This window comes from Bufo gargarizans, chromosome 4 (assembly GCF_014858855.1).
Source record: "Bufo gargarizans isolate SCDJY-AF-19 chromosome 4, ASM1485885v1, whole genome shotgun sequence".
In the NCBI taxonomy this organism is placed as follows: Eukaryota; Metazoa; Chordata; class Amphibia; order Anura; family Bufonidae; genus Bufo; species Bufo gargarizans.
The window spans coordinates 69,952,358-69,980,306 of NC_058083.1; the positions used below are offsets into that span (position 1 = coordinate 69,952,358).

The 27,949-nt window shown below is 44.2% G+C and overlaps 1 protein-coding gene across 1 annotated transcript in view; it reads left to right on the top strand.

Annotated features, from left to right (window-relative positions):
* Positions 1–27,949, top strand: part of LOC122934891 (disintegrin and metalloproteinase domain-containing protein 17-like) — a 79,985-nt gene that overhangs the window by 20,306 nt on the left and 31,730 nt on the right. Inside the window, exons 3-6 of the mRNA XM_044290548.1 lie at positions 212–344; positions 1,033–1,166; positions 2,881–2,969; positions 4,164–4,329. Of these exons, the coding sequence (XP_044146483.1) occupies positions 212–344; positions 1,033–1,166; positions 2,881–2,969; positions 4,164–4,329 (522 nt within the window). The remainder of the gene's footprint in view (positions 1–211; positions 345–1,032; positions 1,167–2,880; positions 2,970–4,163; positions 4,330–27,949) is intronic.

The window sequence follows — 27,949 nt, forward strand, 5'->3', positions numbered from 1 at the left end:
ATAAGATGGGAATAGCCCTTTTAATATACTGTCTGTTAGAACTTTAGGATAAGACCATTAACCACGGGATGACTGACAATGTGAAGGTGTAAGACATCAGTTCTTATTACGTGTCATCATTTATAAGGTATGATAGATGTCTTCTGCACATGGTGTCTAGTTGCTCCTTCTGTATAACCCTTCCTATTCATATGTTGCTTTTTCTCCTCAGCAAACCTGGACTCCATGTTGTCAGAATACGAAGTAATCTCGTTGTCTGGAATCCAGCAGCACTCCATCCGGAAGCGGGATCTAGAGACGCAGTCTCATGTGGAGAGAATGGTGGACTTCACTGCCCTGCACAGGTGACCCACATTGTACCCAGTTACCCATAGCCACCAGGACATGACAAGAACTAGAGCTGCACATACACAGCCTAATGTAGGGCCGAGGTTCTTGAGAACTTCCAGCAAACTGAAGTGTATAATGTACTAAGATGTGGAGAATAACCGCTCTACAGTATATATAATCTGATTTCTAGTCTGGTAAAATGGATGACCTGCATACCCATGGTTATCGCCTGTATGACCTGGTGGTCGTGGTTTGGAGACACGTGTGTTGACAAGCAGTCAATGTCTCTGGCTACTACTGACGGCAGGGCACAAGACTACATTTGAAGACCCAAAAAATCCAGCAAGACATGGCAGAGTTCAGAAAGTAGGGTACCCATTAGTTTTTGGGGGTTCTTGATTGGTTATTATGGGCATATGTTCCATCTTTTCCTTGCACTGGTGCGAAAGGGCTCCACCACCCTTGGTTCTGCTGATGGGTGGGGTCCTGGGCTTGAGACCACATCCGAGCATTATTCTGGCTCCATGAAATAATTCTTATCCTCATCTCGCTATACTCTATTTGGCCGTGTTAGGAAATATTCACACAAGGCAGGTTTGAAATTGGGCAAGTTGCTTTATGACCACTCTCTTCCCATCTATGGCCACTCTTCTGTATTTGTAGTAGATTTTTGCTAATTTTTAATTAAATTTTCTTTTGCAGGCATTTTAAGTTGTACCTAACCTCCGATGCAGATCATCTGTCTGAAAATTTAAAAGCCGTAATACTGGATGGAAACGGCAAAGGAAAAAATTATCCTATCAAGCGCTCCGACTTCTTCACTGGACATGTAGTTGGTGAGTGGTGCTTCTATCCAATCAGTTCTTCGTTGTGCGTATGCAGCACCATCATATTCAACAGTCGCCAGTGGAGCTCACAATCTAATTTTCCCATCTCACACATGCATGTATAGTTCGAGCAGACTTTGTCATTTTTGTCATATTTGGGCCCAGTAATTTAGGTAGGTAACAGAGCTAACCACTGGGCCACCATGAAGCCCACATTGATTATTAAAGGGGTTCTACAGTTTGTTTTAACTGATGATCTATCCTCTGGATAGATCATCAGCATCTGATCGGCGGGGGTCCGACACCTGGGACCCCCGCCGATCAGCTGTTTGAGAAGGCAGCAGCGCTCCCGCAGTGCCGCGGTCTTCTCACTGTTTACCACTGGCCCAATGACATCACGACTTGTATCAACTGGCCTGGGCGGGGCTAAACTCCATTCGAGTGAACGGAGCTTAGCCACGCCCAGGCCATTTTTTACTAGTCGTAACGTCACTGGGCCAGTGGTAAACGGTGAGAAGGCCGCGGCGCTGCTGCCTTCTCGGAACAGCTGATCGGCGGGGGTCCCAGGTGTCGGACCCCCGCTGATCAGATGCTGCTGATCTTTCGAGAGGATATTTGAGAGGGCACCAGCGCTCCTGTGAGCGCCAAAGCCTTCTCCGTTTTCCCTAGGCCAGTGATGACAAGTTCATCAGTCACGTGGCCTAGGCGCATCTCAGCCCCATAGAAGTAAAAAAAAGGGGCTGAGCGCGATACTAAGCACAGACACTATACAATGTACGGCGCTGTGCTTGGTGAGCTGAGAGAAGTCCACAGCGCACCGGTGCCTTCACAAACAGCTGATCGGCAGGGATCCCTGGTGTCAGACCCCCATCAATTCAGATACTGATGACCTACTCTGAAGACAGGCCATCAGTATAAAAATTTCAGAAAACCCTTTTAATTTACAGTTTCTTACCCTTGTCCTCTATTGATGAGAAGCTTCTACAGACATGAACATTTTCTAATTAGTTGTGATTTTTAAAGATAATTTGCCGTTGTGTTACACACCCCTCTAAATCCATCTATGAGGTTCCTCAATAGAGAGAAACCGTTGAGAGTATTTGTGACCCCTAGATATCATTCTGTGGGGCAAATTAAGGGTTTATTGCCAACTTGTAGATAATTTTCAGGCAATTATTATATGGGTGCTTTTTTGCACTCATAATATGGACCTCCCGCAGTCAGTGAGGTCGAGAGTTAGAGCACCACAGAAGACTATGGTGTTCTAAGGGTCCTTTTACATGGACTGATGATCTGGGAAGAGCATTTGTATAAATGCTGTTTCCCGCTAATCTGACAGTGTAAAAGGTGTCGGCAGTCACCCAATTCTCGTTCATCTGTGATCATGTCGGTCCGTCAGCACGGAAAATCTTTCCTGCGCACTAGACCGTGGTGTATAAACAGCCGTCTGCTGCGCCGGGACAATGATTTTCTATGGGGACAAGCGATGGCCTGGCAGCTATCCCTCCTAATCTCATACATATGCATGCTCAGTTCAGTGAATGGGAAGCTGAGAACGGAGAACAAAAGGATCGGGCAGTTGAAGTCCAGTATGCTTGATCCTTATTTCCCCTGACATCATCTGTTAGGGAGAGTCGGAGGCTCCATACACATTACATGGGCAGTTGAACATGCCGAAACCTAATGTATAATGCCAAAATTTAATATGTATTTTTATTTTTAGGGGAGCACAATTCAAAGGTTATTGCGCACATTGGTGATGGCGATTTTACAGCACGGATCACAACAGATGGGGAGGAATATAACGTTGAGGTAGGAATTCTCAATAGGTATCATAGTGTATATTATTATTCTATTTCAGCTGTTGTATTGGGCCATGTGGATCACTCTTGTATAAGTGGTGTGTGTGTGTGTGTGTGTGTGTGTGTGTGTGTGTGTGTGTGTAAATATATATATATATATATATATATATTATATTTTTTATTTTATTTTTTGAAATCTTGGAGCCTTAGCATTACAGACCTCCAAATCTAGTCCAGCGGTTCTGCAGTTTTTTTAAACTGATGATCTATCCTCTGAATAGATCATCAGCATCTGATCGGCAGGGGTCTGACACCCGGGACCCTTGCCGATCAGCTGTTTGAAAAGGCAGCGGCGCTGGCAGTAGTTTCGCTGTTTACCGCAAGCCCAGTGACATCATGACTAGACTCAATGGCCTGGGCGGTGCTAATCTCTGTTCATTTGAATGGAGCTTAGCCCCGCCTAGGCCATTGATACTAGTCGCGACGTCACTGGGCTTGCGGTAAACAGCGAGAAGGCCGCAGCACTACTGCCAGCGCTGCTGCCTGCTCAAACAGCTGATCGGCAGGTGTCCCGGGTGTCGGACCCCCGCCGATCAGATGCAGATGATCTATCCAGAAGATAGATCATCAGTTTAAAAAAACTGCAGAACCCCTTTAAATTTCAGTTGATTAGTGAGTCATACTTAAGTGTTCTGTATTTCCTGCAAGAAGAAGTGCAGAATGATCAATGTAACAGTAAACTTTAACCAAGATGTTATGTATTTATACCATCAAATATTCCACTTCATGGGAGTTCCCAATAAGCTTCAGTCCTCCTTGTAGAATTGATCCCAAGAATGGGGATCCCATGTTCCCATAGGAGAGCACTGGAGCTCGGCCTGCCGCTACATCAGGATGGGGACCTAGGATCTCTGTTCTCTGGATCTGTGGGGGTCCCAGCTGTCAGACCCACACTAATCAGTTAGTCATGTCCTATCCTGTTGAAAGGGATAACTTTCATACTTGACACGACCCCTTTAAAATGACTACCCCTTCCAATCCATGTGGTTCTTAGACCTGGCACGCTGCCCAGTCCCTAGCATCATGTCTGCTCATCCACATTGCTTTGCAGATTTGGGCAGACTGCTTGCCCCACAGGATGTATTGCACCTGCCACTAGCTAAACTAAAACACGACTCCGCTAATTTCAGATCTTTTTTTTCAGCCTCTGTGGAGATTTACTGGGAACACCTCGAGAGATAATCTGCTGGTCTACCGGGCTGAAGACATCAGAGAAGTGTCCCGTCTCCAGTCCTCCAAAGTGTGTGGATACGTCCAGCCAGAGCAGGATCTCTTCAGAAACCAGGAGGAATCTGGAGAAGCATCCAGAGGTAACGGCTGCTTACTTATAAAGTATTGAAGTATCGGTGACCATTTCCACTAAGTATAATATGTGCCACAAACAAATTGCAACGCCACACTTCGGTGAGAAAGTGGTAAATACAAACTTTATTAAAGGTAAAATATTACAATACAGTACATAGATAATTATTTTAGACAGCAGCCATAACAAAATGGAGGACACAAAACCAAGGAGGAGGCTGAGGGGTCAGCACATACGGGAAACTCCCGGACAAAACCAAGGAAGAAGGAAAGGGCAAAAGTGACATGTGGAAAAACATAAATGTAGTAAATACCTGCCGTGTGCTGGCTCCTCAGCAGCCGCCTCCCAATGCTGTGTCGCCAGACACGCTGGCTTCTTCCGGAAGAAGCCAGCGTGTCTGGCGAGGCGGTGGCTGAGGAGCCAGCGTGTCTGGCGACACGGCGTTGGGAGGCGGCTGCTGAGGAGCCAGCACACGGCGGGTATTTACTACATTTATGTTTTTCCACATGTCACTTTTGCCCTTTCCTTCTTCCTTGGTTTTGTCCGGGAGTTTCATACACCCTATAGACAGGTGAATGTGGATGTCTGCTTTTTTTCATGCTGTTCGCAGTGTCCCGTATATGCTGACCCCTCAGCCTCCTCCTTGGTTTTGTGTCCTCCATTTTGTTATGGCTGCTGTCTAAAATAATTATCTATGTACTGTATTGTAATATTTTACCTTTTAACAAAGTTTGTATTTACCACTTTCTCACCGAAGTGTGGCGTGCAATTTGTTTGTGGCTCAGTTTACATGTTTTTGCCCTCTTCGTAGTATTAAAACTACTGATCCGGTTATTATATTGGTGTCATAAGTATAATATGTGTGGAGTCAGTTCTCAGTTCTGGGGTGAAGTTGTCTTAAGCAGGCAGCCCCCCAAACCACCTGCCACTAATTGAAAGTATAGGGAGAAAGCTGTCAATCAGTGGTGAGAGTATGTGTATAGGGGGATTACGCGGACTCTATGCGCTGCTGAAAAAGTTTTCATAGGAAAAAATGATGCAGAGCTGAAATCAGAGGCCCTGTCACTACTATATGCTGTCTTTGGATAAAGCAGCTTAAAGGGAATGTGTCATCAGAATATGACCTGCTGTTTAAATCACTTTTTTATGTTTAACACATTTTTTTATGTTATTTTGAATTTTTCATGTCACTTTTTATATTTAAACTAAAACAAAAAATCCTGCCGTTTTCACACTGGCCACTAAGCCTAATAATAGGCGCCACTTCTTGGTCTGTACAGATCACTTTGCTGCAGTTACCTGCTTATCTGTCATTCTAATCTTGCCTGTAGTGATATCACCTCTGTGTATAGATAAGACAAGTAGGTGATTGTCTGCTCTTTCCTTGTACAATGACCTCTGCACGGGTCTCAGACCATGCCTAGAAAACCTTCCCATCGAAGTCACTGAGGTCCCCTCCAGAACATTGTGTCTGTGGCTGTAACGCAATTTTTTTAATGCTGTGTACTGTAAGTGCTATTAAGAATAGCTCAGGCAAGATGGCCACCTCCATACTCATGTTCAGTAAACAGAATTAAAAAATTCTACAATCAGATAAAAACAGATTAGAAAAAAAGGATGTGTGTCGCTATCTGGTTTTAACTGGCAAATAACATTTTGGGTGACACATTTTCTTTAAACCTGGTGACAGATTCCCTTAAATTTTAGGACAAAAAGTCCTTGTCACCAGAGTACTGTCTCCCTGGATCAGTGTCCTACTGGTAACTGAAGCTGAGATTGTTGAATTATAGGACAGCTGCTTCCTACACTGGAGGGATACAATGTCGGAGATAAGAAGTGGATGATTCTGTCTTTCTTCTTGTACCATTATATAAGGGCCGCCATGTGACAAATGTTCTTTCGTCCCACTAATGATAATTTAAAAGGGGTTCTCCAGGATTTTAATATTGATGGGCTATCTTCGGGATAGGTCTATTCTCGACACCCCACCTATCAGCTTAGGCTTCTTCCTATGTGACTTCGCGTTCATCGGTCTCATGGCCTAAGCTCAGCCCCATTCAGTTGAGCTCCATTGCCAAGCATGGTCGCTATACTATGTACGCCCCTGTGCTTGGTAAGCTGCGAGTAGGGCACGTCGCTCACCAGAGACCCGGTGATCGCCGCGACTTCCTCAAACAGTTGATTCTGACCCCCGGCAATCTCATATTGATGACCTATCTTGAGGATGCGCCATCAATATGAAAACCCTATTAATAAAAACAAGCACTTTTTCCTCATCTGTCAGCTGGATCAACCCAAGTTAATCAGTCACGCTGCCTGGAAGGGTTGATCCTGATGATCAAGACAATATCTGTCGTGTGAAAATCGGTGGCAGTGTTCTTGTGAGAAAAGGCTTTTATTCTTTATGCAAATTAGGACGTCACTACTGCAGCGTCTAGGCCACACCCTTTTTTGTAAGAGAGCCCTCATTTGCATGACAAATAAAAGCCTTTTTTTCCCCTTGGGAATGCCATAAGACGGGTATCATTTTGATCAGCGGGATCAACCCTGAGTGTGCCTGGTTTAATAGGATCGATCCTGCTGACAGCTACTCGCCGTTTTGTTGGCGTTGTAACGTCTTCTCCAGAAGTGCGCCCATTACTTATCGTCTTCCTCTCTGTAGTACGGCATTAGTGATCCTCCTTGTAGAAGGTTAATAGGAAAGGCTTGAGATTAGCAGTAAGTGCTGCTCCCCCTCCTCCGCTGCCCACTCACATGTAATCGAGAATCTTGTACCAGATCCTTGGCTCAGCCTCAGCAGGGGAAAGTCTCCTTGTGTGGGATTATATGTAATTGCATGCACTGCAGCAAAATGGGCAGTAAAATAAATGGGGCACATAATACAGGATCTGTAATGGATACGTACCCTATGGTATATATGGCTTATCGCAAAGCCGTATACATTTTGGAATGTATTTTGAATCCTAGGCTTATAATCTACTTAGGGGACTTTCCACTAATCGTGTCCTTCTGCATTACATATTCTGTGTCATAGTTTAATACTTAAGTTTTAATTTTCAGTCGTCACACTTCTCATCTTCTTTTACAAGTGTCTTGTGGTTGGCCCCAGCAATGTCCTGTCCTATCCAAGGACAAGCAAAGAAGTATTACGGTCTATTTCCTCTTTCATTGGCGCATGGAAGCTGGCACGGATAAAGCTCTTGCTACTACCTCCTACTGCACGTGTGGCTAGTGACGACATAAGTCCTGTAATAAAAGGGAGGTGGTGACTTGTGGCTGTCATACAAAGCAAAAATACAACAAAAACTGTAAAAATTAAGATTTATATGGCACGTTTAGCAAAAAATTAAAAATAAATTCCCTGGAGCAAACCCTTTCAAAAGCTATTATTTTTTTACTTTCCTGTTCACATTGCTTGTTGTTAATTACACCATTTAATATTCCGTACGATGTAGTGAGAAGCTGGAACAAAATGTATCTAAAATCTGAAAAGTTTGGCATTGGAAAAAATGCAATTCTGCCATGGTGTTATGGGTTTAGTTTTGATTTCACTGTGTAGTAAAATTGACTCATTACCTTTTACTCTGCAGTCAGTAGGATTACAGTGATGCCAAATTTACATAGTTTTTGCTGTTTTAATCCTTTTTTTTTAAAAAATGTTAACCATAACATATATATATATATTCTGAAGATATTTGTGCAGAAAATCTGCAAAAAGTCTGCACTAAATCTGCACACACAAAAGCAAACAAATCCATACGTGTTTTTTGTAAAGATTTTGGGGGTCATTTAATAAGACTGGTGTTTTAGAACGGCCTCTCCATAACTTCGACGCATCCAGCGCTAGTTCTAAATCTAAATTCTAATCTAAGTCCGCTTCCTTGCTGTCTTGCACACAGACCATTTTCTACTACTAAAACAAGCTTAGAAAATGATGAATAAGACGGACCTGCGGGCCCAACCCCCTTCCCTGTCCACGCCATGCCCACAATTTTAGACCTGGTGTGAGTGGGGTAAAATCGCAGATTGCGGCGCAACTAACAGTTCTGCCACCATCTTCGCCTGAAATATGCCTGATATAGGTGTATTTCAGTATAATAAATTACTCCCTTTATGTGTATATTAACCTGCTCAGGACCGCCGTACACAGGATTGCGTCCTGGCGGCGGCCCTGCTCTTCTGGGTGGACGCATATACGCGTCCTCCCGCGATAGCCGAGATTTCCTGTAAACGCGCGCACACAGGCGCGCGCGTTCACAGGAACGGAAGGTAAGCGAGGGGATCTCCAGCCTGCCAGCGGCGATCGTTCGCTGGCAGGCTGGAGATGCGATTTTTTATTTTTTTAACCCCTAACAGGTATATTAGACGCTGTTTTGATAACAGTGTCTAATATACCTGCTACCTGGTCCTCTGGTGGTCCCTTTTGCTTGGATCGACCACCAGAGGACACAGGTAGCTCAGTAAAGTAGCACCAGACACCACTAAACTACACCCCCCCCCCGTCACTTATTAACCCCTTATGAACCACTGATCACCCCATATAGACTCCCTGATCACCCCCCTGTCATTGATCACCACCCTGTAAGACTCCATTCAGACGTCCGTATGATTTTTACGGATCCACGGATACATGGATCGGATCCGCAAAACACATACGGACGTCTGAATGGAGCCTTACAGGGGGCTGATCAATGACAGGGGGGGGTGATCACCTCATATACACTCCCTGATCACCCCCGTCATTGATCACCCCCCTGTAAGGCTCCATTCAGACGTCCGTATGTGTTTTGCGGATCCGATCCGTGGATCCGTAAAAATCATACGGACGTCTGACTGGAGCCTTACAGGGGGGTGATCAGGGAGTCTATATGGGTGATCACCCCCCTGTCATTGATCACCCCCTGTAAGGCTCCATTCAGACATTTTTTGGGCCCAAGTTAGCGGAAATATTTTTTTTTTTTTGTTTGTTTTTTTCTTACAAAGTCTCATATTCCACTAACTTGTGTAAAAAAATAAAATCTCACATGAACTCACCATACCCCTCACGGAATCCAAATGCGTAAATTTTTTTTTAGACATTTATATTCCAGACTTCTTCTCACGCTTTAGGGCCCCTAAAATGCCAGGGCAGTATAAATACCCTACATGTGACCCCATTTCGGAAAGAAGACACCCCAAGGTATTCCGTGAGGGGCATATTGAGTCCATGAAAGATTTAAACTTTTGTCCCAAGTTAGCGGAAAGGGAGACTTTGTGAGAAAATTCAAAAAAAAATCTATTTCCGCTAACTTGTGCAAAAAAAATAAAAAATTCTATGAACTCTGCATGCCCCTCATTGAATACCTTGGGGTGTCATCTTTCCAAAATGGGGTCACATGTGGGGTATTTACACTGCCCTGGCATTTTAGGGGCCTGAAAGCGTGAGAAGAAGTCTGGGATCCAAATGTCTAAAAATACCCTCCTAAAAGGAATTTGGGCCGCTTTGCGCATCTAGGCTGCAAAAAAGTGTCACACATCTGGTATCGCCGTACTCAGGAGAAGTTGGGGAATGTGTTTTGGGGTGTCATTTTGCATATACCCATGCTGGGTGAGAGAAATATCTTGGCAAAAGACAACATTTCCCTTTTTTTTTTTTTTTTTATACAAAGTTGGCATTTGACCAAGATATTTATCTCACCCAGCATGGGTATATGTAAAATGACACCCCAAAACACATTCCCCAACTTCTCCTGAGTACGGCGATACCAGATGTGTGACACTTTTTTGCAGCCTAGGTGGGCAAAGGGGTACACATTCCAAAGAGCACCTTTCGGATTTCACCGGTCATTTTTTACAGATTTTGATTGCAAACTACTTCTCACGCATCTGGGCCCCTAAAATGCCAGGGCAGTATAACTACCCCACAAGTGACCCCATTTTGGAAAGAAGACACCTCAGGGTATTCCGTGAGGGGCATGGCGAGTTCCTAGAATTTTTTATTTTTTGGCACACGTTAGTGGAATATGAGACTTTGTAAGAAAAAAATAAAATAAAAAATAAATCATCATTTTCCGCTAACTTGTGACAAAAAATAAAAAGTTTTATGAACTCACTATGCCCATCAGTGAATACCTTAGGGTGTCTACTTTCCGAAATGGGGTCATTTGTGGGGTGTTTGTACTGTCTGGGCATTGTAGAACCTCAGGAAACATGACAGGTGCTCAGAAAGTCAGAGCTGTTTCAAAAAGCGGAAATTCACATTTTTGCACCATAGTTTGTAAACGCTATAACTTTTACCGAAACAATTTTTTTTTTTTTTTACCCAAACATTTTTTTTTAATCAAAGACATGTAGAACAATAAATTTAGCGAAAAATTTATATATGGATGTCGTTTTTTTGGCTAAATTTTACAACCTAAAGTGAAAAATTTCATTTTTTTGCAAAAAAATCGTTAAATTTCGATTAATAACAAAAAAAGTAAAAATGTCAGCACCAAATGAAAGCTCTATTAGTGAGAAGAAAAGGAGGTAAAATTCATTTGGGTGGTAAGTTGCATCACCGAGCAATAAACGGTGAAAGTAGTGTAGTGCAGAAGTGTAAAAAGTGGCCTGGTCATTAAGGGGGTTTCAGCTAGCGGGGCTGAAGTGGTTAACAATGCAGTTGAGGTCTGTGGGGAAAACCACGGAAGGTGCAGAATTGCACAAACAATTGACGTTTTAAAACCGCACGTCCCTTTCTGCACAGAAGGAAAAATGCAAAGCATACATGGGATTTAGAAGATCTCATATACGGTACTTTGCTGGTATTGTGTTACGCTGTGTTTTTTTTTCCACACAAAAATTCCACGCAGAAAAACAGCACATAATCTGCCTCTACATTTACCATTAGGGCTCTTTCACACGAGTGGATCCCGTGCGTGTCATCCACAGCGTGAATGACAGCCACGCTGCGCTCTGGACAGCAGGGACACGGAGCATTAACATGATTGATAATGCTCCGTGCCTCTCTGTGATCTTTTTACTACAAAATCACAGTGAGATGAAGTTGTCACCGTGATTTTCTAGCAAAAAGATCAGAGAAGCACAGAGCATTATCCGTGTCTCTGCTGTCCTGAACTGCCTTGGCTGTCATTCACGCTGCGGATGACATGCACGGCATCTGCTCGTGTGAAAGAGCCCGTAGGGTTGATTTTTGCAGGGTGATCTGTCATTTTATATTGAAGTATGTATGACTTTATGTTCACTTTTTGTTCAGTCTGGGGAGGTGAAGAAAGAGAGCAATTCGTCCCTTTCGATTTCTTTACTGTCATGCTGTTTTATCATAGGGGATAAATACTTTTATAATTTGCGTTTTTTCAGTGATGGTGGTCTTTATTTTTTTTAATTTTTATATGCACAATGGAGATTTGAATTTTAAATAATTTTATTATTATTATTATTATTATTATATATATATATATATATATTTTATTTTTATTTTATTTTTTTAAACATTTCTACCTTTTTAAATGGTACTGGAACATGTGATTATTAGATCGCTGCTACCATAGACTTGCAGTGCTTTACCATTGTAGTCTACAGGAAAATTACTGTGTTCCATTTGAGCCCCTTCAGAAGGCTCCTGACTGCCATAGCAACTGAACTGCTCCTATGATCCCATCGCAGAATTGACTGCAGCATCTGAGGGGTTAAAGGTCAGTGATCAGACACTGGAGGTGGGCTACTCAGCAGATGCTGTCTTAAAGGGGTTGTCTGGGAATTCAACAATTGAAACAGGTTCCAGCAGCACCTTTTTATTCCTACTAGAAGTCTATGCACAGAAAGATACATCAGGATGTTACCTGTTTGGGGCGTGTCTCCGCATAGCCTGATACTATTCAGTCTGTGCAGATGGAAGCATTCATTCTTCTGATCATAAACGTGCTCCCTCCCAGCATTTTCTAGTTTGTTGGTTATTTGTACCCTTTATATGGCATGATAATTCATTGTTAGCAGCACATCATCCCGTGTAAAGAAGAATCTGCTGCTGTCAGATGCAGACTACACTCGTTGACAAAAAATCCTGCACCAAGGTGAGTGAACCTTTCTATGTGATTACAATATTAGAGGAAAAGGAGAAGTTTATTGGGGAAAACTGTACAGCTGAAAGAAGGCTCTAGGACCTGTTGTACGGCCTCTAGCCTGGATACAAGATGAGATACGGCCTCTAGCCTGGATACGAGAAGCGATACGGCCTCCTAGCCTGGATACGAGAAGGGATACGGCCTCCTAGCCTGGATACGAGAAGAGATACGGCCTCTAGCCTGGATACGAGAAGAGATACGGCCTCCTAGCCTGGATACGAGAAGGGATACGGCCTCTAGCCTGGATACGAGAAGAGATACGGCCTCCTAGCCTGGATACGAGAAGGGATACGGCCTCTAGCCTGGATACGAGAAGAGATACGGCCTCTAGCCTGGATACGAGAAGAGATACGGCCTCTAGCCTGGATACGAGAAGAGATACGGCCTCTAGCCTGGATACGAGAAGAGATACGGCCTCTAGCCTGGATACGAGAAGAGATACGGCCTCTAGCCTGGATACGAGAAGAGATACGGCCTCTAGCCTGGATACGAGAGGAGATACGGCCTCTAGCCTGGATACGAGAAGAGATACGGCCTCTAGCCTGGATACGAGAAGAGATGCGGCCTCTAGCCTGGATACGAGAAGAGATACGGCTGGGCATGGAGGTATACAGGTTCTGTACGGTATCCTGCAGCACATTTGGCCACAGATGTTGCATCTGGACCTGTAGATCCTGCACACTAGTAGCTTGCTGATGTCCCAGCTGGTCCCATAAATGCTAAAGACGATACGGTTCCAGTCTGTAACAGTCCAAGTTTCTCGTTCACAATACCGCAAATGAAGGCAATGGTGGCTGGCTATCAATGGCAGGACACATAATGGGCACCATGACACCAAATTTTCTTCTGCTAAGTGCCTGGAAATGGTCCAGGCAGAGACAGGGGTGTGAGGCCGCCTGTGTCTGAATGGTGGACAATGAAACTGTGGGAGCTGCTTGTGCTTGCGGGTGGATCAAATGATCCTCTCTACTGGTGGGCTGTCTGTAGCATGTTCACCATGTGTCTGCCCTCATGTAACCACTGCTCCCAGCTACGATTGCACCGGGTATCGAATTATCGATACCCAATTCATACTTTTGTACCGTATCGATTCGATACCGGGATTTGCCTGTGATACTATCGCAAATCCTCCTCTGGGACCCGCACCTATACCTAGAACAGAGCCTGCAAAGTCTGGGAGGGCGGACCGGGCATGTGCATCCACCGTCCATTCATTCCTGATGTGGGACCTGCACCTATCAGAAATTGGGGGCATATGCTAGCGATGTGCCCCCACTGTGTCAGGTGGGAATAACCCTTTAACATTTTACCGCTGAGCACAATTGTGGATTAGGCATGGAACTGGGGGCCTAAATAGTGACTGATATCTGGCGCAGGGACTCTTAAACACCACCAAAGAATTCCTGAGATGCTCCGCCCACAATGGGGAAGATTTGGCGTAAAGGAAAACTGGCTTAGTTTTTTGAAGGCTCCCTGGCTTATTCAAACAGCTGAACAGCAGGGGTACCATGTCGAACTCCCACCGATCAGATATTGATGACCTCTCCTGAGGAGGTTAGGCCATTAATATACAGTAGAAGCCCAGAGAAAACAAGTTTTGGGGTTTGGAAATGTTAAAACTGGAGGATCTGCAGTGTGAAGCTGACCATATACTTTAGAAAGATCTATCAACCTACAGCCCGACCCTCACATACACATGCAGACTCTGCTCGGATTAGCATGCATGTGCTGTTGGGAGGGAGAGGGGAATAAACTTTGGCACCATCTAATCTTCCAGGAGAACAACTGGATCAGGTATATTAAAGTCCAACATGCCTAACCTTTCATTTATCTTCCATCTGGGGAACATTCCCGTAAACATTAGTCCTCAATCATCTAACGTGTATTGCCAGCTTTAATAGTACTAGTTATGATGCAGTTAAAGGGAATGTCCAGTTTCAGGAGGAAACCAAACAACTCGGATGAACGACCTATAATAAAGAATAGATGATTACTTACCTGACTGATTGCGCCTGATCACCTGAGTTGTTGCGTTTTTCTCTTGAAACTGGACAGCCCCTTTAATCTTATAATTTTGTATGTTTATTGCTGAGTTGCTGATACCTTGTGGTGTTAACTGAAAATGCAGTGTCAATTAGTTTCCAGGAAGGTGGTCTGCTACGCGGGGCACCTAGGGTTCCTTAACAATGTTCAGAAGAAACAAATCATCCAAAACGTTGGTTGGAAGACGCTCATTAGGGAACATGTTCTAGTTAGACGTTCAAATAGATTGGTCAATCAGGGAAGACAGGTAATGGTGTACCTAACCCTGGATACTGCTACAACACTGAGCAAAAGGAACTAGAAAGGGGGCAGTCACTAAGTAAAACTTCACTTTTAATAGTTAAAGAGCTAAAATAAAGGAAGCCCCTACAGACAAACAAACAAATATTGACTGACTCGGAGCTCAGCTAGTTGTGGGTGAAAGACTGTCAAGAGCACCGAGTGTAGCCATCAAAAGGCTGGGTGGGTGCCCACACCGTCTAATAAACACAGAAAGACAAAAAAACTATTGTCTCCCCATTGTGGAAAGTATATTCCCCAAAAAATTGTGCAGAACTAAGTATCACGGAAGGCACCCAAATGGGACTGGCGGGTGGCTAAACAGGCCCAAGGGGAGAACCCTACTTGGCCTAGTTCACCCTATATACTCCTAAATACGGGGTCCAAAAAACCCTGCAAGGGGTGGCCCCGGCTGGAACCTGATCCTACTTTAATGACCCTAAAAGGCCCTATACAGAGAATGAATGGAAAATGTGGCAGATCCAGGGGCAAAAAGCTTACAGAGGTATACACATGAAAAAAGAGACATCCCTTTCCACAATGGGGAGACAATTTTTTATTTTTTTTGTCTTTCTGTGTTTATTAGATGGTGTGGGCACCCACCCAGCCTTTTTCACTCTTGACGGTCTTTCACCCACGACCAGTGGGGTCAATATTTGTTTGTCTGTAAGGGCTTCCTTTTATTTTACCTCTTTAACTATTAAAAGTGAAGTTTTACTTAGTGACTGACCCCTTTCTAGTTAGACATTCTCCATGGGTAGACAACCAGTTATGTGTTAAACCAGTCTAGCAGGCTTCCATCCTCGTGGTGGTGCACTGTGTGGAAGGTCGCTTTATGCCCCCCCCCCTTTTTTGGTTGTAGTCAGCAGAGGATATGTACAAAGCATGCAGAGCAGTCTCATCACATTGGAAAGGTCATATGTCTTTTGTGGCATTTGTCCACACAGTATCATGTGTGATTCAGGGGCAGCTTGGTGACATCACGTGCCACTGTTTCCATATAATTTGGAGTGATGCGATACCTTAGCACCTTTTAGTAATTAAAGTATCTTTTAGATCATTCCCCTTCCCTAAATAGAAAAATAAATCTGTCTTAATTTCAGTTTGTATATCTTGTACAGGAGACTCAATATCTAGTAGGTTCAGAGCAGTATATATTGTGGGATCCGTCAATTTCTGATGTAATGGTAAAAAGGGTTATTCCTTTAATGATTTTCTTGCAAAAAGTCCTGAACTGTTAAGAGCTATTAATTTACTGTGTTTCCAGCATAGAAATACCTTTCTCATAATCAGTGATGGCCAGTTTGCCGTGTTCACATGCGGGCTGCCATCTTAACTCGCAAGTCCGGCGAGGCACAGGTAAGCCCTTACCTGTCCCTGTGCGTGAGCCGGTCTGAAATCAAATGCGGTCACTGGGAGCAGGCAGTTCCGAGAACAGCCACCGGGGGCCTTCATCGGGCTGTTCTCGGAACTGCCTGCTCCCGGTGACCGCATTTGATTTCAGAGCGGCTCGCTCACAGGCACAGGTAAGGGCTTACCTGTGCCTCGCCGGACTTGTGAGTTAAGATGGCAGCTTGCATGTGTTCGCGGGCGAACTGGCCATCACTGCTCATAATGTGTTTGTTTCCATGTGTCCACCTGAGCGCTGCTGCTGGGGTCGGCTCTGGACAGAATCAGACTCCTTCCCCCTCCGGAAGATTATAGTCTCTCCTTACGTACCCTGCAGAAGGGAGACTTCTGAGCTATTCTGCCATTTAACTTCAGCTGGCAAGTAGACATGCAGGACAGACAGCTATTCCTATTAGCTGCTCTGCATTGAACTGAGGATCACTTTGGGGCGGGTGGCTGAGCATACATGTCCACCAGTACTCTGCTCTTTAGGCGGTTTTGAACGTTACATGCGCTGTGACCACCACACTAAATGCCATAACTATTTACAGCAGTGTTCCTCAATTCCAGTCTTCAGGGCCCACCTACCGGTCATGATTTCAGGATGTCCTTAGTATTGAGCAGGTGATATGCTTTAGTGTCTGTGCGCCAGGACTTTCCACGGGTATTCATTCTCTGGGATATTCTCAAATCGTGACCGGCAGGTAGACCCTGAGGACTGGAGTTGAGGAACACTGATGGATTTTAACAGCCTGTATATAGTAACATAGTAACATAGTTTTTAAGGCCGAAAAAAGACATTTGTCCATCCAGTTCGGCCTGTCATCCTGCAAGTTGATCCAGAGGAAGGCAAAAAAACCTTGTGAGGTAGAAGCCAATTATCCCCACTTAAGGGGAAAAAAATTCCTTCCCGACTCCAATCAGGCAATCAGAATAACTCCCTGGATCAACGACCCCTCTCTAGTAGCTATAGCCTGTAATATTATTACGCTCCAGAAATACATCCAGGCCCCTCTTGAATTCCTTTATTGTACTCACCATCACCACCTCCTCAGGCAGACAGTTCCATAGTCTCACTGCTCTTACCGTAAAGAATCCTCTTCTATGTTTGTGTACAAACCTTCTTTCCTCCAGACGCAGAGGATGTCCCTTCGTCACAGTCCTGGGGATAAATAGATGATGGGATAATGTTTATAATCTTTCAGGGTACTGTAGGCCATCCATTCCAGTTATTACTTTAGTTGCCCTCCTCTGAACCCTCTCCAGCTCTGCTATGTCTGCCTTATTCACAGGAGCCCAGAACTGTACACAGTACTCCATGTGTGGTCTGACTAGTGATTTGTAAAGTGGCAGGACTATGTTCTCATCACGGGCATCTATGCCCCTTTTGATGCAACCCATTATCTTATTGGCCTTGGCAGCAGCTGCCTGACACTGGTTTCTACAGCTTAGTTTGCTATTCACTAAAATTCCTAGGTCCTTTTCCATGTCGGAGTTAGCCAGTGTTTTACCATTTTTGTATGTACGGGTGACTTGCATAATTCCTTCTCATGTGCATAACCTTACATTTGTCAGTGTTAAACCTCATCTACCACTTATCTGCCCAAGCTTCCAATCTATCCAGATCCCTCTGTAGCAGTAGACTGTCCTCTTCCGCGTTAATTACTTTACACAGTTTAGTGTCATCTGCAATTTTTTTTATTTGACTATGCAAGCCTTCTACAAGATCATTAATAAATATATTGAAGAGAATAGGGCCCAATACTGACCCCTGAGGTACCCCACTAGTGACAGTGACCCATTCTGAGTGTGTACCGTTAATAACCACCCTCTGTTTTCTATCACTCAGCCAGTTACTTACCCACATACAGATGTTTTCTCCCAGTCCGAGCATTCTCATTTTATATACTGACCTTTTATGTGGTACAGTGTCAAATGCTTTGGAGAAGTCCAGATACACGACATCCATTGATTCGCCGCTGTCAAGTCTAGAACTTACCTCCTCATAGAAGCTGATTAAATTAGTTTGGCATGACCGATCGCTCATGAAGCCATGCTGATAGCATCTCTTAGAAAAGCTTCAGTTTACCCACTACAGATGTTAAACTTACCGGCCTATAGTTTTTGAATATTGGCACCACATTGGCTATGCGCCAATCCTGTGGAACACAACCTGTCAGTATAGAGTCCTTAAATATCAGAAATAAGGGTATTGACATTACTTAATTCTCTTAGAATGCGGGGGTGTATGCCATCTAGTCCTTGCGATCTGTACTTCTTCCTGGGTCAGACAGGGCACTTTTAATGGGGAATTTACTTTTACATTCTGCATTTCATCTGACAGTTTACATGGCAGACAATTTTTCATTTTTATGATTTATACAGTGAACATGATATTTAGTAGTGGACAATCCCTTTTTAAGGGCTCATTCACACGACCATATGGTCGCCATGCCCCTGCTGCGGACAGCAAATAGTGGTCCACAATACACGGGGACCGGCTGCGTGAACTCTATGCTGCAGTGCGGACCCATTGACTTGAATAGGTCCGTGATCCGCAAAATACCGCAAAAGATAGGACATATCTTGTCTTATCTTTTGCAGTGCGGAGGCATGGACCCAAAAGCCCACGGAAGCACTTCTGTGGGCTTTCAATCTGTGCCTCTGCTCTGTAAAAGATAGGACATGTCCTATCTTTTGCCGTATCTTGCGGACCAATTCAAGTCAATGGGTCCGTGTCCGCAGCACAGAGAGCGCACGGCCAGTGCCCTTGTAGTGGTTCGCACTACGGGCACCACAGCCATACGTTCGTGTGAATCTGTCATCGAAAACCTGGCTGCGTTTTTCTATGAATGGCTTCCGTGTAGAATGGAAGTCATGAGGCTGCGATGGATCCATCTCCTGACACTGACAAATCCAGCTCACTTGTACGGGGTCAGTAGGGGTTCTGGTATATTTTGTAGCAGACTGTGCTGTTACTGGCGCCAAAAATGCCAGAACAGCCCGGGAGATCCCCCGATGGAGGCTCCTTTAGTGGACATTTTTATTAATAGAAAGTCTTTCTAACTGTAAGCATGACCTTTCCAGGAAAGAGGAAATGTATGAATGAGAACTCTGTATAAATAGCCATGTTTTGCTGTCTGAAGACTTTTGACGCTGTTCTCAGTTTCCTGATATATCCAGCACGAAGGCTCAGAATAACCTCACCTTCCTCTTGTAACTGAGAATATGATTTTATGCTGCCAGGAAGGCTTTGCTTAATAGTAAAATTGGCCTTGTTGCCCATAGAAACCAGTCACACCCCAGCTTCCATTCCCTAAAGGGGTTATGCCATAATTGATGTAAAAAATGAAAATCATACATAAACATAATCTAGTACATGCCAATCTCTTGTTATCAAAGCTAGAACCAGACCTGTACCTCACATGGATCCAGAGATCTCCCCACTCATTGCTTCAATTGTGTTGCTAGATTTTTTTCTCAGGCTGGCAGTTCAGGGAGCGTGTCCTTTCTGCTGTAGCCCTTTTCCTGTAACTGGAACAGCTTCTAACAGAAGATACGATGGGTTGAAGATTTAAACTGAGCATGCGCGACCACCTCAGTGAGATGGACAAGAAATAAGCAAAAGAACAAGCAGCAGGTGGCGCTATACAGATGCATTTTAATAAATAACTCACTGGTTATACTAGATTTTTAATTACATGCAATTACAAAAGTATTCAGATCCAGGTTCTGTTTTGAAAAATGTAGCATATGTTTCGTGTGACAACCACTTTAAAATGCTGTGGAGAAATGAAAGACAAACTCTGGTTACTATGGCCGACAGATGATTTACAGCTAGACGGGTTTGATAACTGAGGCCTCATGTTGTTTTGGTGCTTTGTGTATATTCCTATGTGGCAGATTAGTTGCAAAACTTTCAGCAAAGGTTCCATTTGTTTTGTGCCTGGTGAAGGTATGTCTCCGAAACGCGTTGTAAAATTCTTAACCATTAAATCCTAATAACTTGGAGTAGCAGCTCTTTCAGATCCTCCATATCGGGACCCACAGCAGGCGGGAGCAGCAGCTGCACCAGGTGGGATAAATCCTCCATCCATCACCTAAACCTGGTGCCTCTCCTTGCACAGTTTTATTTTGGTGAGGATGTATGTTTGATAGGCGCTCCACCATTCAAAGTTGGTGAGGCAGACAAACTGTCAAGGTTCCCTTATTTTTATTTTATTTTATTTTTTATGGAAAAAATGTATCCATTAAAAGGGTTATTATCTTCAGCAGAATCAATCGGTTGTCAGTAGCTTATGGATCCATTGCTTCTTTATAGAGTCTGGTTTTGGATTCTGTAAGGTAATAGGTAGGCCTGTGTGCCTCTCTCTTTTACTGGTTAAGGGCTCAAGCACAGGAACTTATATTTTTTTCCATGCACGTTCCTTTCTTTTTTTCAGAAACATTCAGTTCAATGGGGCCGCAAAAAAGCCAGAATTGACATTTCGTGTCCGCATGGCCGTTCTGCAAAAGAATAGAGCGTGTCCAATTATTCGCATTACGGACAACGATAGGACTGTTCTATCAGGGGCCAGACCTTCCATTGCGGAATGCACACGGCTGGTATTCATGTTTTGTGGACTGCAAAAACGGCTATGGCCGTGTGCATGAGTCCTTATGCTGTGTTCATAGTTCACCTCTCCATGGAAGGAAAGCGCCATTGCTGCCCATTTAAATGGTTGACCCCTGCACTCTCCTACTCCCTTTCTGACTTCCTTCAGCCACCTTCTGGTCCCTGTCCTGTACTATAAACTTCTGGATGGACAGGGTCACTGCCAAGGCAGAATTTGCATCAAACACTCCTGCCAAAACAAAGGATTGTGTGTATGTTGAAATTCAGTTAAAGGATGTGCTATAGGAAGAGCGTGCGCTGTATCGAAAGATGTGCCATAGGAAGAGCGTGCGCTGTATGGAAGGATGTGCTATAGGAAGAGCATTCGCTGTATGGAAGGATGTGCTATAGGAAGAGTGTGCGCTGTATTAAAGGATGTGCTATAGGAAGAGTGTGCGCTGTATGGAAGGATGTGCTATAGGAAGAACGTGCACTTTATGGAAGAGCGTGCGCTGTATGGAAGGATGTTCTATAGGAAGAGCATGCGCTGTATGGAAGGATGTTCTATAGGAAGAGCATGCGCTGTATGGAAGGATGTTCTATAGGAAGAGCATGCGCTGTATGGAAGGATGTGGTATAGGAAGAGCGTGTGCTGTATGGAGGGATGTGCTATAGGAAGAGCGTGCGCTATATCGAAAGATGTGCCATAGGAAGAGCATTCGCTGTATGGAAGGATGTGCTATAGGAAGAGTGTGCTCTGTATTAAAGGATGTGCTATAGGAAGAGTGTGCGCTGTATGGAAGGATGTGCCATAGGAAGAGCATTCGCTGTATGGAAGGATGTGCTATAGGAAGAACGTGCACTTTATGGAAGAGCGTGCGCTGTATGGAAGGATGTGCTATAGGAAGAGCATGCGCTGTATGGAAGGATGTGCTATAGAAAGAGCGTGCGCTGTATGGAGGGATGTGCTATAGGAAGAGCGTGCGATGTATGGAAGGATGTGCCATAGGAAGAGCGTGCGCTGTATAGAAAGATGTGCCATAGGGAGAGTATGCGCTGTATGGAAGGATGTGCTATAGGAAGAGCGTGCACTGTATGGAAGGATGTGCTATAGGAAGAGCATGCGCTGTATGGAAGGATGTGCCATAGGAAGAGCGTGCGCTGTATGGAAGGATGTGCTATAGGAAGAGCGTGTGCTGTATGGAAGGATGTGCTATAGGAAGAGCGTGCGCTGTATGGAAGGATGTGCTATAGGAAGAGCGTGCGCTGTATGGAAGGATGTGCTATAGGAAGAGCGTGCGCTGTATGGAAGGATGTGCTATAGGAAGAGCGTGCGCTGTATGCAAGGATGTTCTATAGGAAGAGCGTGTGCTGTATGGAAGAGCTTGTGCTGTTTGGCAGGATGTGCCATAGGAAGAGCGTGCGCTGTATAGAAAGATGTGCCATAGGGAGAGTGTGCGCTGTATGGAAGGATGTGCTATAGGAAGAGCGTGCGCACATCCTTCCATACAGCGCACTCTTCCTGTCTCTTTCACCACAAGCGGCACCAGTTTGAAAAAGGCCGTGTCGGCCGAAACTTTCCATGATTTATACAGCCACCTATCAAATAAAGAGCGATTCCTTCTTGTAACATACCTTTTATGTTGGAGTTCTTATTATTTGTAAATTAGCGGTGTGGGAACCCTACTCCAAAGCACACATTGGAGTGCCACAAGTTTTCTACAGTATATCACCTGTCATTCTCACAGCTCACGGGCTGTGTCCTTTCTGCATCAGGTATCTACCTGAAATAGCTCAGTGGGAGTGCCCTTTCTGCTGTAGGAGAGAGAGCGTGGAGCTTCCACACAGGGGCGCAGAGCTGTATGGTCATCTATGTGTGATTCACTGCTGTGTGAGTCTCCTTACACATCGCCAACTGATCTCTGTGTAAAAAGAAAAATTGACTTAGAAGAAGACATTGTCTGTTCTGTCAAGAACATCATCTGCTCATCTTTCCAGAGCAGCGCCGCAGTATCGAGGCACCAGCATACATAGTGTATGGAGATGTATAGTTCTGGTGCCGCAACTAGTACGATCAGTTAATCGGCGGGGGTGCTGGGGGTCCGACGTCAACAATCTGATGCTGATGACCTGTCCCAAGGATAAGTCATCAATAACGAAGTCCTGAAAAACCCTTTTGGTCATTTTTCTGATGACGCACTCCTTTTAACAGAAGAGGACAAGTCAAGTGTGACCAGACCCTTAGCTGAAATCTTGGCGCTCTCTGAGTCATAGGATTCCCTGGTGGTTCTGTTCTGCCATTTACTGGTGGTGAAGACGTCTATTCAGACCTGACCTCAGCCAGAGGACATCGGTGATGAATCAGTAATGTGGATGACATGTAGACACACCGGCTGGCTGCAGCTCTCATTCTCTCTGCCAGGGCGGATCATGTATGCCAAATAGAGTGACCTCCTACTTCCCTCTTCTAAGAAGTATTCTTAGAAACATCTAGATGATTTCCTCTAAAACATTAGTCGCATTTAGCCCCTGGGACTGGAGTGACTCCTGCAGCTGAGACCCATGTTTACACTGACCTCATGGCTTCAGTTTTTATGTTTACTCCACTTTATTATTTTCAAAATGTGTCAAATTCACTCAATAAGCACTTGAGCATTAAGCGACACTAGTACCATAAAAATATATAGGATCACGCAGGATCCACATTGTCAATAACAATCAGCATGAACAAATAGTATCGATAAGTACAGAATATTAGAAATAAAGAGAACATACTCAAATACACTGCAATATTCATATCATATAGCAGATTAATAATCTTGTCCCTCACCCCCAGAGACCCAACAAAAATCAAGGGAGGCAAAACACATGTAGCATACAAGGATGAACTATCTCCCAGTACAGGCACATGTAAAAGGAAAAGAAAGAAAAGAAAAGAAAAAGGGGAACACACACACTCGTGACCCCCAAGAAAACTACCTACGCTATGTAGATAACCAGACTGCTATCACCAGAGAATGAAATACAAGATGCAAACTGTAAAACTATTACACCCCAGTTCCCAACCCTCCCCGCCCTGTGTTACTTAGTTCCCCTATTAGCCTTGAAAACTCAGGAGATTGTACAAAATCCAACAAAGGATTCCATTTACCGTAGAACCTGCTCTCTGTACCCTGCGAAAGCGCTGTCAGCTCTTCCATTCGTATCAAACTTCTAATTTCGGACGCCCATGCACAGAGAGAGGGAGCCTCTGTCTTCTTCCACTGGCGTGGAATTACCATACGCGCTGCTATTAAAAAGAACCGTAATGGATTTTTCTTAATACTAGCTATCGAGCCAGGGATAAGTGATAGAAGAGCAATCCCAGGGGAGTTAGGAACCGTTTTACCTGTGAATTTGTTACAAATGAGGAACACCTGGTCCCAGAATTTCTTTATTATTGGGCATTCCCACCATATATGCAGCATGGACCCCACCGCTGAATTGCATCTCCAGCACATGTTAGAGACACTTGGGAACATCTTACTGAGAGTCAAAGGGCAATAATACCACCTGGACAGAATCTTAAAGTTCTTCTCCTTTGCATGCGCAGCCATAGACAATCCATGAGAGAGTGCACACACCTTCAGGACATCCTCCTTGGACAAGGAAAGTTTTAGATCAGATTCCCATTTTCTAAAAAACGGGGCTAAATCAGGATTACTACTATCCATTAGAACTCCATACAGCTGTGAGATAAGCTTGCAGTGAATATCAGGCTTCATATAGATATTGTCAAAAGACGTCATGTCAGGACATGACCTGTGATCAAACAGACTATGGAAGAAAGACTGCAACTGAGCATATGCAAGCCATGTGGAGCCATTCTGCCTGCCATCAGATACAAGGGAACCATATTCTTGCAAGCGTTGTTGCGTCATAGCGTCACGGATCCTAGGGTATTGGGATTTGTGCCAGATTAGAAAATTGGATGCCCTTTCTCCTGCCATGAAGTCAGGGTTACCCATAATTGGAGTCATGGGACCTCTTTTGTGCGAAATCTGAAACTTCAAGGTCCAATAATCCCAGCAGGCCAAGGCGTGTCTCACCAAAAAAGGCCAACACTCTTGAGCTGGGCGGTTGGTAAGCCATGGTGCTATCGATAAATCTAGTGGGGAGAGCTCTCTCTCCATCCTAATCCAGAGTTTCGGGGAATCCCTAACTGACCAGTTTATGATCCTCATCACTAATGCTGATGCATGATATACCTTAAGATCTGGTAGGCCCAACCCTCCCTTATCTCTATGTTTAGTCAGCACCTTAGAACCGATCCTAGACCTACCTGAATTCCAAATGAACCGATTAATGGCCTTCTGAAGAACCGCAAAATATCCACCTGGAACGCTTATCGGGATAGTTTGAAAGACATACAGAAATCTCGGAAGAACGTCCATCTTAACGACCCCGAGCCTACCAAACCATGAGATGCGCTTCAGAGAGAATTTCTGCAAGTCTTCCAACACCTTCTTCTGCAATGGCAGGTAATTAAGAGGATATAGTAGGTGAAGCTGTTTCGGGATCTGCAAACCCAAATATGTTATACTAATGGTCTGCCATTGAAAGGGAAAGTTGCTTTGAATTTGGGAAGCTACCTCCGTAGGAAGTGAAATATTGAGCATCTCGCTTTTGGAGGGATTCATTTTAAAGTTGCTCAGGAGGCCGAACCTATGGAATTCATGTAGGATAGATGGGACAGTGACATGAGGATTTGAAACATACATAAGAAGGTCGTCAGCATAAAGTGCCAATTTATGATGCTCGCTCCCCAACTGTATGCCCGTGACATCTGGGTTAGCTCGTAATGCATTAGCTAGATGTTCCATAACGATCACATACAGTAGGGGAGACAGCGGACATGGCTTCAGTTTTTAAAGGGTTTCTGTCACCAGAATTAACCCTCTTAAACGGTCTGACATTAGCGATGTGCTAATGTCAGCAGAATCCAACTCTGCTATTGTTATGTTTATTGATGCCCCCCTTACGGCACAATTTTGTAATATGCAAATTAGTCTCTAGGAGCAGGGAGGGGGTGGCGTTGCTCCTGCTCCTGATTTAAAAAAAAAAAAAATAATTCCATTAACTCGGGAAAGGAGGGAGACTGCAGCATAGATTTCACTATGCATGTCACTCTGCGGCTGCTATATGATGTGATACACGGAAGCCGCAGCAGCCAAATGGTGAAAAATGTTTCATAAAACCATACTGCAAAAATACTTTTTATCCAAACATGCATGTAAATCAAATCCTAGCAGGAATCTCTTTCAGGATGCACCCTGTACTGTCCTTGTGTCATGAATGAATTAGGAAGCGTTGGGGTAGCGCCATCCTGGGTAATCCAGCACACAGTCCTGGTTAGGTGAGCTCTGGTCCTCTTGTTACTCCCTTCTTGGCAATACGACCTTGGTGCCTTACTACACCTGGTCATTATGGTTGGTCTGTTTACCCTTTACCTTTATTTGTTTAACATACCATTTTTTTTACTGCCATGTGGGGGTGCCTATGCTGACCACTGTCTCACCTATATACATTAGCTTCATTGTCCTTTCTCATAGGTTGGGCACTGGACCCAGTATTTCCCTATGATCATTAGATATACTGTATTTTTGACCTGTGTGCTTCCCCAGGGTGGCGCTTTTTCTTTTCTGTCCTCTGCTCTTACTTTATCCTGTTAATGGCATCACATTTACAGTTTTTTTCATTTATGTAATTTTAATCATGCTCTAATAAAATACGTATTTTTATATTTTGGTACTATGAGCTCCATTTTCTTGTGTTTCTGCTGTTGTACTCGGGAGCTTGTGCCGAGTTACCCTTTAAGGGTGTCCTTTGTGGTCGCATTGGGCGGGCACTGTCCTTTACCCCTCCCTGGGACACCCTGTGTTTTTTTTTTTTTGTTTGTTTTTTTGCTTTTCTGATAAGAGGTATTCAGTAGTTTTCTACAATATGGCAGCAGGCCAGGTGGCAAGTCTCACAGATAGTCCGTGGGCGTGCTGAGATCTGAAGAATATGCGTTGTGGAAATGGGCCAGGTAGGTTCAGTAATGCACTACTGTACTAATGCAATATAAGTCAGAAAACATAGCAGGTAATAGAGAGTCATGTATCATTTACCGGTTATTTATTTATAGCCGGAGCCATAAGTGTTAGGCTTTTACTGGAAATCCGTAACCACGTGCAGCATGAATCTTCTCTGCCTTAGATAAAGGCCTGGGGTATATTCAGATGTAAAATCAGTACCAACAATTATGGAAAAATGCTAAGGTTTTGATGCAATTTTGCTAGTTTTCAGTTGAAAGGACTAGGCTAACGTCAATTTTTATCATGTCCAAAGGTTTGTGACAATGACACGTCTCCATCGTCATTGTGATGTCTATTAATATTTATACAGTGGAGAGACAGTAATTAAGAGCATCTCTTACTTGGTGCTTGTCCCTTCTGCTTTATAGAGGGGTGTTCTGAGGGGAGGGCCCCCTCTGTGACAATCTGTCCAAATTTATAGGCCATGTAAAGTAAGCTGGGAGTAGTTATTTTGAATGGAGGCAATATGTCTGACCCCCATACTTATAATTGTATTTTCCTGGTCCCCGCTGTTGCAGACCGCGCCTTCATCAGGCTGCATGTTCAAGTCAATAGCAATCATTAGCACAAGGATCCATTAGGGTATGGCCGCGCCGCTTCTGGTGGGTCCACAGTGGTGGCCAAAATGTGCACCAACTAGTGCTGCAGATCTTGGTGTGGGAGTGCTGAGGATTTGATGCAGTCTGGATTGCAAATCTGCAACAGAAGTCCCCAACCACAATTGACATGCTGGGAATGTAAGATCCACACCGCAGTGGATTCTGGTGCTGAAAATATGTCATTTGTCAGAATCTCATCCACTTACTACTACTGTAAATACTGCAGATTTTTCACAGAAAAGCGCTAGCGTTTACACTACTTGTTGTACCAGTACAGGGTATATTTCAGTGCGTGGTCTGAGTCAGTGTTCTCCAACCTGTGGCTTGTGCCATAAAAAATATTCTAAATTTCTCGCCCATTCCATTGGGGGACACAGACCATGGGTATAGCTTAAGCCACCACTAGGAAGAGACACTATGAAAATAATAAAAAACAGCTCCTCCTCCACTGGCTATACCCCCATGCTCCAACAGGAGGACCTCAGTTTTAGCTTGTCCCTGTAGT